Source organism: Lithobates pipiens, unplaced genomic scaffold (genome assembly GCF_037356315.1).
Source record: "Lithobates pipiens isolate NorthernLeopardFrog02 unplaced genomic scaffold, aLitPip1_a1.2 Scaffold_64, whole genome shotgun sequence".
Lineage (NCBI taxonomy): Eukaryota > Metazoa > Chordata > Amphibia > Anura > Ranidae > Lithobates > Lithobates pipiens.
In genome coordinates, this window is record NW_027507886.1 from 1,064,220 (window position 1) to 1,077,296 (window position 13,077).

General features: G+C 41.6%; 1 protein-coding gene across 1 annotated transcript in view; it reads right to left on the reverse strand.

Annotated features, from left to right (window-relative positions):
* The window catches only part of LOC143958910 (scavenger receptor cysteine-rich domain-containing group B protein-like), a 107,044-nt gene that overhangs the window by 27,205 nt on the left and 66,762 nt on the right, over positions 1–13,077 (reverse strand). Inside the window, exons 5-8 of the mRNA XM_077467893.1 lie at positions 6,926–7,240; positions 5,412–5,492; positions 5,247–5,321; positions 220–531 (exon numbers count right to left, since the gene is read on the reverse strand). Of these exons, the coding sequence (XP_077324019.1) occupies positions 220–531; positions 5,247–5,321; positions 5,412–5,492; positions 6,926–7,240 (783 nt within the window). The remainder of the gene's footprint in view (positions 1–219; positions 532–5,246; positions 5,322–5,411; positions 5,493–6,925; positions 7,241–13,077) is intronic.

Genomic DNA, 13,077 nt, shown 5'->3' on the forward strand with positions numbered 1-13,077 from the left:
TTAGTAAAGTAGGTTTGGGGGGGGGGGGGGGGGGGCGGCTGTTCAAAGACCTTGCATCGGCAAGGTAATAGTGGGGTTGATTTACTAATACTGGAGGGTGCAAAATTGGGTGCATAAAAAAAGCGGAAGTTACACTTTTGGGTGGAACTCTACTTTAGGTCCATATGTCATTTGTGTTTAAAATTAAATCCCGTTTTCCTCTTTACCAAATATATTTACCTTGACATATAACTCCAGCATCTTCATGATGTCCACAATTATGCTGGCCCCAGCCTAAGTGAAAGCAGTCCACAATATCTTTCTCTGTTCCAACACAGTCTACGTTGTCTAGGAGTATAGATCCACTGCCGTAGCCAAAATAACTAAGGGTTGTGGCTACAATGGCTGGACCACAGCCCATCTGCTTGCAAACCACCTGTGCATTATTGTAATCCCAGTCATCATCACACACAGTGCCCCAAGTGTTCCGGTACAGAACTTCCACTCTTCCTTGGCAACTGCTGTTTCCATTTACCAGTCTTATACTGCCACCTGGTGGGAAAATATTAACATTACTTATGCAGGTGAATTACATACTGTGCATTGGCAGGTCAATACTTGTATTTTTTATTTTTATTTTTAGGGAAAAAAAATACTTCTACTATGTAATATTAAATATATTACCCTCTCCCTTTTAGCCACATACTATTGATCTCTACTTTTCTGAAATGCCACTGTATTTTAATAATTATTTTATCTCATTATTTAGAATTGTTCTTTTTATTACAACAGTTTCTGTACAGGCATACCCTACTTTTAAGTAGACAATGGGATTTACTAAACCTGGAAAGTGCAAAATCAGGCTCACTTCTGCATAGAAACCAATGCAGGCCCCTAAAAGGGAGAGGGTAATATATTTAATATTACATAGTAGAAGTTTTTTTTTTTTCTTTCCAGGTTTAGTAAATAATCCCCATTGTGTACTTAAAAGTGGGGTATGCATGTATTAGCTATTCAACATTTTCATATCATTATAGAAGCAGCATACAGAAGTATACGTTTCCAAATGAAGACAGCTTACTTTTGTATCATACATGTATCATACATGCTAAGACAAAAAGGTTGGTTACTTTGTTAAAAGAGATCAATAAGTCAAAGAACACAAGTTTTCATGCAGTGGTCATAGCTATTTGGCAAAAAAACTTGACATGAAAGAAGCATGTATGCTACCATTTCTGAAAATGCTATTTATCTTGCTGTCTCTGCTTCGGAGCCTGCTGAAGTCCCAGCGCCATGCAGCAGCATGTGAAGTCAAAATTCCTGATGTGCATACTTGGATCAGTAACTCAGAAAGTCAGAATTTTAGAATGATAGCCAAGGAACTAGCATTTTCAAAAATGAGATCAGTGGCAGCCCCAGTATTCTTTTTATCTTAAAATCTTACAAATACTATGTTATCTTTGCATTGTGCCATTCACCAACTGGACTTCCTATGTAACCTTTTGAGAAAGAACTACTTGTCCTCTAAGGCCAAAGGATTTCAATTTCAGGATGACTGGTTTTGTGGCTTAAACACCTAGGTTGCACTGCACAGCCAGGCAGTTGACACAATTATCTTCTGGTTCATCAGCATAGCTTACTAAGTTCCCTTGCTGTTTCTGGCTTGTCTGGAATGAGCAGTGAGCATATTCAGTAAGCAGTGATGTTAAACAAGGGATAACAGAACAAAATGTACAAATTGCAAATCATTTGACGCTTTGTAGAGGGTATTCTTCATATATTTGTATGGGGAATACACAAAATTTGCAAAGATAATATAATGTTGGTGTACCTACTCCATTAGTAGGTTTTCCATCAGAATATATAAAGAACATACTGCATAGAAATCTAGGGAATAACATATCCTTAAAAGGTTAAAGTGGTTGTAAACCCTTACAAACCACTTTGACCTACAGGTAAGCCTAGATTAAGGCTTACCTGTAGGTCCAAGAAATATCTCCTAAACCTACACGGTTTAGGAGATATTTACTAAAACACAGTCACAGCTGTCTACGGCGCATGTGCCATAGACAGCGGCACGCAGGCGCACTATCGGAGTTAGCAGCATGCCGCTGCTAACAGCGATATGCCGTTAGTGGAGGCTCCCGTGCGCATGCGCGGGAGTGACGTCATCGCTGCTCCGGCACTGTGAGTGGCCGGAGCAGCGATATCCGGAAGAAGATGGACGCTCCGGACTACAGGGGACAGCGGTGACATCGCTGGCTCCTGTGTCGGGTAAGTGACACATAATGGACTACTATGCGATGCATAGTAGTCCATTATGCTTTACCTTTGCAGGGAGACAAAGAGGAAGCAAACCCATCAGGGTTTACTTCCTCTTTAACAGACAGCAGATAAATCTCATAGGGGGGTCAAACTTTGCCTCACTCAACTCAAACAACAAAAAAAAAAGCTTTACCAATACCTGATATACAATGCTTAACGCATTATGGGGAAATCTTAGATGTTTGCTTCATACAGTCATGGCTGAAATTGTTGGCACCCCAGAAATTTTTCCATAAAAATAAAGTATTTGTGAATAAACAAGATTGTTTCAAGCATGTAATGATCCTTTAAACTCACCTGGGGCAAGTAACAGGTGTGGGCAATATAAAAGTAACAGGTGTGGGCAATATAAAGATCACACCTGAAAGCAGATAAAAAAGGAGAGAAGTTCACTTATGCCACGTACACACGATCAGACTATCCGGGGGACTTAGTCTGGTGGACAAACCGCCGGAAAGTCCATCGGACTTTCTGAACGAGCGGACCAGCCCACACACAAGGACTATGGCGGGAGTTTGCCGTACTTTTGAAATGAATGGACTTGCCCACACACGGAGGAAAGTCCGTTCATTTTGAATGAGGCACCAGGTAGACGGGACTAGCCGTCCTCTTCTTCCGACTTCGGGGGTCTTGTCCCCCTCTTCGGTTCTTCTTGCCGGGTCGACGCTCTCTCTGCCCGCAATGACAGGGACGCAGTGTTAGGCAACTTATATTGGGACAATGGGCGGGGTCACCGGGTGATGTCCCCGCCCCTTATGATGTCATAGTCCCAGCATCCTCCACTTTCTAAGTCCGCCGGACTTTTGGGGAAAAAAAAGTCCACCGGGAGCCCACGCACAGGCGGATTGTCTGGCGGACTCTGGTCCGCCGGACCAAGTCTGCCGGATAATCTGATCGTGTGTACGCGGCATTAGTCTTTGCATTGTGTGTCTGTGTGAGCCACACTAAGCATGGACAACAGAAAGAGGAGAAGAGAACTGTCTGAGGACTTGAGAACCAAAATTGAGGGAAAATATCAACAATCTCAAGGTTAAGTCCATCTCCAGAGATTTAGATTTGCCTTTGTCCACAGTGCGCAACATTATCAAGAAGTTTGCAACCCATGGCACTGTAGCTAATCTCTCTGGACGTGGACAAAAGAGAAAAATTGCCGAAAGGTTGCAATGCAGGATAGTCCGGATGGTGGATAAGCAGCCCCAAACAGGCTCAGGGAGCATGAGTGTCAGCGCGAACTGTCCATCGACATTTAAATTAAATGAAACGCTATGGCAAGAGACCCAGGAAGACCCCACTGCTGACACAGAGAGATAAAAAAGCAAGACTACAGTTTGCCAAAATGTACTTGAGTAAGCCAAAATTCTTCTGAGAAAATGTCTTGTGGACAGATGAGATTTTTGGTAAAGCACATCATGCAAGTTTACTGTTTACTGAAAACGAAATGAGGCCTACAAAGAAACCACAGTACCTACAGTGAAATTTTGTGGCGGTTCAATTATGTTTTGGTGTTGTTTTGCTGCCTCTGGCACTGGGTGCCTTTAATGTGTACAAGGCATCATGAAATCTGAGGATTACCAAAGGATTTTGGGTCACACTGTAGAGCCCAGTGTCAGAAAGCTGGGTTTGCGTCCGAGATCTTGGGTCTTCCAGCAGGACAATGACCCCAAACATACCATATTTATCAGCGTATAACACGCACTTTTTCCCCCCTAAACTCAGGGGGAAATCGGGGGTGCGTGTTATACGCCAAACCCTCACTGTTTGTAACCCTTTCTGCCGCTCTCTGCGGCTTTGGGGTATTTTCGGCCGCACTCGGCCGTTCTCGGCTATCTTCGGCCTAGCTCGGCTATCTTCAGCCACACTCGGCCGTTCGGCCGAGTGTGGCTGAAAATAGCCGAGAGCAGCCGAAAATAGCCGAGAACGGCCGAGTGCGGCCGAAAATAGCCGACAGCTGCCGAGAACTACCAAGCGCCATCGAGATACACAGGACATCCACTCTGTAAGGCTGCAAGTGACTGACAAGGCTAAATGCAAGGCTGCAAGTGACTGACAAGGCTAAATGCAAGGCTGCAAGTGACTGACAAGGCTAAATGCAAGGCTGCAAGTGACTGACAAGGCTAAATGCAAGGCTGCAAGTGACTGACAAGGCTGCAATGGAAGGCTGCAAATGACTGACAAGGCTGCAATGGAAGGCTGCAAATTACACTGATAAGGCTGCATTGATGGGCATTTAAATGTAAGTTTTTTCCTTAAACTTCCCTCCTAAAAGTTTTTTCTTTTAAATTCCCCCCTAAACTTGGGGTGCGTGTTATACGCCGATACATACGGTACATAAAAAAAAACACACCCAGAAATGGGTGCCAACAAAGCGCTGGAGAGTTCTAAAGTGGCCAGCAATGAGTCCAGATCTAAATCCCATTGAACACCTGTGGAGAGATCTTAAAATTGTTGGGAAAAGGCGCTCTTCCAATAAGAGAGACCTGGAGCAGTTTGCAAAGGAAGAGTGGTCCAAAATTCCGGGTGAGAGGTGTAAGAACCTTATTGATGGTTATAGGAAGCGATGATTTCAGTTATTTTTTCCAAAGGGTGTGCAACCAAATATTAAGTTAAGGGTGGCAAGAATTTTGACCAGACCATTTTTAGAGTTGTGTGACAATATGTCCAATTTGCTTTTTTTCCTCCCTTTTTTGTTTTGTTCCAATACACACAAAGAGAATATACATGTGTATAGCAAAACGTGTACAATACTTTTCTGTGAGAAATGCTTGATTTTCTGAAAAGATTTCTGGGGTGCCAACAATTTTGACTGTAAATGTTGGTCTAATAATGTCATAAGATCAGTGGTAGAGCAAGACCACAATGATTACAGTCTTGGTATTTGTAATCGGGTCGATATTTATTAAGAGAAACAGATGGTAGATTTTACTTTACTTAAAGCAACTTACTCTTTCTTCCAGGATGGAAAAATGCAGTTGTAAATAAATCTGTCTCAGGAGAAGGTTGACCTTCACCCCATGTAGCTATAAATGAAAAAGAAAAACGCAAATGATAAACTGAGCACTGTTCATTGAAGAAATAGGATAACAAGTAGAAAATGGCTTGTGTTTTACCTGTCGCTGAGTCGGTAATTGACTCTGCAGTATCTTGAGCTACAGGAGTGAAGTTTGGGGGTGTTGTTGAAACTCCATGCCCTGTATAAAAATAGAAATAGTACATGAGGTGCTGATGTAGGTTGCAGTCTAGTAGCTAAAGGACTTCTCCATTTTAGTGAAAATGAACATGGTACAGCAGCTATGATTTAAACCCATCAAATGGCAGCTTTTCCCCACTCGCAATCTCTAACGGCTAGTTTACACTTGCTTCAAAACAAGAATTCGGACACCCTTTAAAGCTCTCTGAACACCAGTCAAAGTCCCCGTCACTAAATAACATGGTTAGCTTACAGTCCTATTTACACCTTGCTTTTGCTTTGCTTTGGCTTCACTTCACAAGTTATACCCCATTTAGTTTTAGAGGGGCTTCAAAGCATCTTCAAAGCCTCCACAGAACTCTATGGCAAAACTCACTTGAAGCTCGCTTGAAGCACCTGCAGCTTTTAAGGCTTTAATTCATCTTTAGCTTCCCTTTGTTTTGGAGAAATTGCAGGCATGAGATAACGACACACACACATACAGGGCATCTGCCAAACTTCAAAAGAGCATCCCAGAAGAATCACTAAAGCTTCACTAAAGCATAATCAAAGTTTCATCAAAGCACCACTGAAGCATCACAAATGCATCATAAAAGCCTGTTGAAGCGGTAGACGCTTTAATGTGTGTTGAAGCTGAAGCAAGTGTAAATGAACCCAAAATCAAATGTAGATTGTCTATTGGCTATTGCATTATAGGATGCTGAAGGTGGAGTGTGCCAGACCACCAAATCCTACATTTGATCTGATGCCAGTGTGCACAGTGTGCTTGCATTTGGCAACTCCATAAGATAATTAAAATGTTTGATTTACCAAAAAATATATCTGCAGTAACCTCAAGCTTATTTGCGCTTTTTCGATTCATGCAATGTAAATTGTAATGGCAATTCCACAAAAAAAAAAAAAAAAACAACAAAAAAACTCCTTTCATTTAAGGCACACTGACATGGATTGAGGCAACACAGCTCTAGATAACAAAGGTTTTGTGGTAAACATCTAAGCGCCTTTTAATGACACTCACAATTCAGTGTTGTTACTCATTGAAATAACTAAGCATAATATTATAAAATATTAAAATGTGAATGTTTTGTACAAAGACCTTCTATAAAAATTATGAGGATGGGGATATCTACTTCCGATAAAGGCTAATTATCTCAGTGCACTTGTGTATTACATCAGGCAAATAACGTCAACTTTTGAGAGACTGCACAATCTTAATCACTTCACTGTTAGAAGAAATGCCCTCTGGTGACGTGTGATGTGCCCATCTCTATCTTACTCTTCAATGTGATTCTTCAGTACCAGTTAGATCATTGTATACATGATGGAGAGAGAATGAAATGAAGTTGACATTGTGTACTAATTGCAGCACATCATGGTTGCTTCCAGAAATAGCATATCAGAAATCACTAGCATGTGAGCAGTACTGTAGTTTACCAGCACAGATGATTCCAGCATCTTCATGATGGCCACAGTTGTGGATTCCCCAGCCGAGACTGTAGCAAGCTGATAGATAGGTCTCTGAGCCATCGCAGTTCACATTATCCAGTAATATTAAACCAGTTCCATATCCAAAATAAGCATTGCTTTTATAGTCCAGGGCTTGACCACAGTTAATCTGTCTGCAGACAACTATTGCATCCTTCATTCCCCAGTCATCATCGCACACTGTTCCCCAATTTCCCTTATAAAAGACTTCTACTCTTCCTTGACAGGAGTCATCTCCACTGACCAATCTGATACTGCCATCCCCTAAAATTAATACAAAAAGAGTTATAGTTAATAAAAGAATACATGGTTACAAAAACTGACACAGCTCTAAAACACTTTCCAACTTCTCAGTAGGGGTCACAGTTCAACTTAAAACTTAACTCCACTTTTTAAAAAAAAGGTTTTAAAAAATAGGTTCACCAGTAATGTATAAAATAAAAAAATAAGCTTTTGCTGCAATACTCACCTCCTCTCTGGTCCTGGTCTGTGACTGAACATCAGTGTTCTTTTGAAATGAATGATCCCCAGCTTCGTCTAACCCACGTCCTGTGAACCAAGGCTTTGAAGGACACACTCCATGGAGGCACTTCCTTACACTGGCCTGGGTTTACAGTACTCCTGGACAAAACCATGCTCATACAATATTACATGGGTGATATGCTGCCCAGGAGTAAGTATTATTATTATACAGGATTTATATAGCACCAGCAGTTTGTGCAACATTTTACAATAAGAAGGGGGACAGTACAGTTACAACACAGTTCAATACAGAAAGAATGGGAGGGCCTTGCTTGTGGAGCTTACAATCTAAAGGGAGGGGGAGGTGGCATAAAAGTTGACAGCTGCAGGGGATGATCTGATGGTGGTGACTCAAGTACAGTTTTTTAGCTGGAGGTAGGGTAGGCTTCCCTGAATAAATTTGTTTTCAAGGATCGCCTAAAGGCGCACAGGGTATGAACTGGCTTGACAAACTGGGGTATGGAATTCCAGAGGAAGGGAGAGGTTCTGGAAAAGTCCTGGAGGTGAGCATGGGGGGTGGGGGAGCAAGATGTCTTGCTAGAGAACAAGATATCTTGGGAGGAGCAGAGAGGATGATTTAGGTGATATATGCAGATAAGGTTGGTGATGTAGCTGAGAGGAGTGTTGTGGATGACTTTGTACGTTGTGGTTAGTATTTTAAATTTCATACCTTGGGCGAGAGTAAGCCAGTGAAGGGGTTGTCAGAGAGGAGCAGCAGTCATGGATCGGTTAGTAAGGTGTAGAAGTCTAGCAGCAGCATTCATAATAGACTGAAGGGGTGATAGCCTGTGTAAGAGTAGGCCAGTGAGGACAGAGTTTCAGTAGTGAAGGTGGGATATAACCAAGGACAGAATAAGTTGTTTTGTGATGTCGTTAGTCAGGAAGGGGCAAATTTTGGAAATGTTGCGTAGGTTAAGGCAGCAAGAATTAGCCCATTACAACCACTGGATGAGAAGGGGTAAGACCTATGATGTCTAGGAAAATGACAATTCAAAACAATAATCCAAATCATTGGTCAAGGTAATATACATCCGACATATAATGTGTAATATACATGAAACACATGACTCACACCTCTTTGTTTTTACATTGTAAGAGCCAATATAACCTCACAAGTATCCAAAGTATAAGAGGGAAAAGGGAGAGAAACATTCAGGTAAGAGCCAGTATTGTAGAGAAGACTTGCATGGTTAAGAATTTAAGGGACACCTTCATCTAAAATCAGTTTGTCTAAAAAAGTTACCCTAAAGTTTAATGCTGCTGTTGCCTTAAAGTGTTTTTATAGCCAACACTTTAATTAGGGAAGAATTAGAACCTCTGTCGGGTGGTTTTTACTGCTGTCTCTGTGCCAGCGAAGGGGATTTACCTCTCTGTTTGTCCTGGTGATGATTGTTGCCAAAAAGGAAAGTGATGAGAAATCCAACATTTTACAGATTTCACCAAAACTGGAAGAGTATAAATATACCAATAGGGAGACAGGAAGAAAAAAGAAATTGGGAAAGTGGAAACTTGACTTAAACAGAATTTTTTTTATAATAATGATTTTAAACCTTCCATACCCTATCCAAAAGTAGAAAAAAACTGTTTTTGGCTATGGATACACTTTAAGATCATCTCCTGATTGTGTGTGTGTTTTTATGTGTACATAGGACCACAAGATTACGCAAAAGCATTTTCAAAATTAACAAATGAGTATGCATTCAGCTGTTTGTGAGCAACTAAATTATGTCAACAGGATTTGCCATAAGCCAACTTTAATGCCGCGTACAGACGATCGGAATTTCTGACAACAAATGTTCGATGTGAGCTTGTTGTCAGAAATTCTTTTTTTTTTTTAACTTTATTTCTTTATTAAGATATTTATTTTGTTTACAAAATACATCAAAATTGAACATCCCCTCAGTCCCCCCTCCCTCCCATCACCTTATCAGATAAAAATATAAAAAAGGATGGTTCATATCTTGGGTGGCCTAAGAGGGGATTGGTATCATGAGGGCCATCCTAGTTGATGTTCCATGTAATCTAGATTCCCACTCTATCACACTTCCCTCTCATCCCCATTCTCGCACACTTCCACCCTCTTCATTTTCCCTCTTACTTTAATTCTTATTGGGTCACTTTTCTTTGTTAAAATATTTCTTTTTCACACTATTATTATTCACATATCAATCCCTCTGGCTTCCCACCAAGGTTTCCACATCTTGTCATATTTCTTTAAAGTCCCTTGTTTTATATATACCGCTTTCTCTTTAAGAATTACCACATTCATGCTATTTATCCATTCTCTACCGGACGGAGGCGACACTGACAACCATCTTAGGGCAATCAGTTTCGTTGCCTGAAATAGGCATCTCAGGACCGCCGTCTGGCTGCTTGCCAGGTTTCCAACTCCCTCAACTAATCCCAGGAGAAAAATACTTCGCCTCCATCCTGGTGGATGTTCCAAACACCAGATCAATGGTTCCTGTCACCTCCGTCCAGTAGCGGCTCAACTTTGGGCATCTCCAAAACATGTGAATCATGTCTCCCTCCATGTCCCCGCACCGGGGCCAGCTTGCATCCGGCCGTCTGCCAAATTGAAAAAGTTTACGAGGAGTATAGTAAGTTCTATATAATAAGAACAGATGTGACATCCTCTGAGAGGGAGAGAGGGATACCAACGGAGCCAGTTCAAGAATTCGATTCCATTGTATTTCGGAGATATCTCCCCCATCTTTTTCCCCACTTCCTCTTGTACATAGGGGTCTCTATCCCTCCCATTCTCCCCTTGTTAATATGTGGATATATTTTCGAAATTAAACCTTTTCCTGTTTCTGCATTAATTATTTTTTGAAGAACTGGGATTGCGCTCCATTCTAAGGTCCTCCCTCTAAACTGCTCCCCCAGTGCGTGCCTGACCTGCAAATACTTATAGAAGGATTTATTTGGTAGAGCAAAATAATCTCTCAGTTCCTGAAAGGTTTTCAGGGCACCATCTTGGTATATTTGAGTGATACATTTTATTCCACATCTCTCCCATTCTCTTACTGTCCCCAGAAATTCTGACCTGTAGGAGGAATGGCTGGTACTGTGAACCAGAGCTAAAATTTTAGTTGCCAAATCAGCTCATAATAAAAGTGCAATTCTATAATATTCCCAGCTTAGAAGTACAGTAACTGCTGTACAATTAAATACCCAGAGCACATAATACATATAATTTGGCAGTATAGTTTAGGTCTGCTTTAAACAGTGCAATCTAGAGAGCAGAAAGTACATTATTGTATAATGTCAAGTGAAAGATGCTAATTACCCACCAAAATATGCACTAAGTCCTTAGAAAGTGCAGACCAAAAGGTGCCTACAGACATTCCAGGTCTGGCCTTTGGATTATGCCGGATTCAGGCACGTTAGGGACATCCAAAATGGTCTTTTTGTGGTGAAAAACTATAGAAATTGGCCAGAAAAAAAATCCATCCTAGCTGTTTGAATGTCAGCCCAGAAGTGCATAGGCAGGGGATGTCTGATGAAGTTAGGGATTGGCCTACAGACATATGAATGTTCCTTAAATTGGCTGCACATAGCAAGCATTCTCTGCTATCTGTACAGTGCATCCAGAAAGTATTCACAGGGTTTCACTTTTTCCACATTTTGTTATGTTACAGCCTTATTCCAAAATGGATTAAACTCATTATTTTCCTCAAAATTCTACAAAAAATACCCCATAATGACAAAGTGAAAGAAGTTTGTTTTTAAGTTTAAATAAATTTGCAAAGATTTCAAACAAAAAAATCCCATGTACATTGCCATGACACTCAAAATTGAGCTCAGATGCATCCTGTTTCCACTGATCATTCTTGAGATGTTTCCACAACTTGATTGAAGTCCACCTGTGGTAAATTTAGTTGATTGGAAATTATATGGAAAGGCACACACTTGTCTATATAAAGGTTCCACAGTTAACAGTGCATGTCAGAGCACAAACCAAGCCATGAAGTCCAAAAAATTGTCTGTAGACCTCCGAGACAGGATTGTATCGAGGCCAAGATTTGGGGAAGGGTACAGAAAAATGTCTGCAGCGTTGAAGGTCCCAATTAGAACAGTGGCCTCCATCATTCGTCAATGGAAGAAGTTTGGAACCACCAGGATTCTTCCTAGAGTGGGCTGCCCGGCCAAACTGATTGATTGGGGAAGAAGGGCCTTAGTCAGGGAGGTAACCAAGAACCTGATGGTCACTCTGACAGAGCTCCAGCGTTTCTCTGTGGAGAGAGGAGAACCTTTCAGAAGAACAACCATCCCTGCAGCACTCCACCAATCAGGCCTGTATGGTAGAGTGGCCAGACGGAAGCCATTCCTCAGTAAAAAGCACATGACAGCCCACCTGGAGTTTGACAAAAGGCACCTGAAGGACTCTTTCAGACCATGAGAAACAAAATTCTCTGGTCTGATGAAACAAAGATTGAACTCTTTGGCCTGAATGGCAAGCGTCATGCACAAAGGAAACCAGGCACTGCTCATCACCTGGCCAATACCATCCTAACAGTGAAGTATAGTGTTGGCAGCATCATGCTGTGGGGATATTTTTCAGTGGCAGGAACAAGGGAAAGATGAATGCAGCAATGTACAGAGACATCCTTGATGAAAACCTGCTCCAGAGAGCTCTGGACCTCAGACTGGGGCAAAGGTTCATTGTTCTGTTGGAAGACGAACCTAAGCACACAGATAAGATAACAAAGGAGTGGCTACAGGACAACTCTGTGAATGTCCTTTAGTGGCACAGCCAGAGCCCAGACTTGAACCCGATTGGAGATCTGAAAATGGCTCTGCACCAACGCTCCCCATCCAACCTGATGGAGCTTGAGAGGTCCCGCAAAGAAGAATGGGAGAAACTGCCCAAAAATTGGTGTGCCAAGCTTATGGCATTATACTCAAAAATACTTGAGTCTGTAATTGGTGCCAGAGGAGCTTCAACAAAGTATTGAGCAAAGACTGTGAATACTTATGTACGTGTGATTTAAAAAAAAAAAATTTATTACATTTGCAAAGATTTCAAACAAACTTCTTTCACTTTGTCATTATGGGGTATTGTTTGTAGAATTTTGAGGAAAATAATGAATTTAATCCATTTTCGAGTAAGGCTGTAAAATAACAAAATGTGGAAAAAGTGAGGTGCTGTGAATACTTTACGGATGCACTGTAAGCACATTTTTAGATGTTTACATTGCAGTAATATGTGTTAAAACATTACTGCAACATGGGCAAAGCATATAGCGTGGTGTATTGCAGTGCTCTTCATATGGAATGGCACCCAAATATACTGCAAAAATAGGAATAGATAGCCTAGCCACCACACACCTCACCTGGTGGTAAGCAGGTAAAAGCAGCTTGAGCTTGATTCATCCAGGGGCGAAACATGTTAGAGTTGTGGTCTGAATGAATTTGAGCTGAGGCTGCTTGTACCTGCTAGCGTTTCGGGTCGACTGAGGCGTGTGGTGGCCGGGCTATTTTTGCTATATACTTTGAGTCTGGATGGACCTTTCCTCAGCCTGCACCCTCACTAGCCAGCGACATCCATCTCATCGGACCTTGACAGTCTTAAGCAT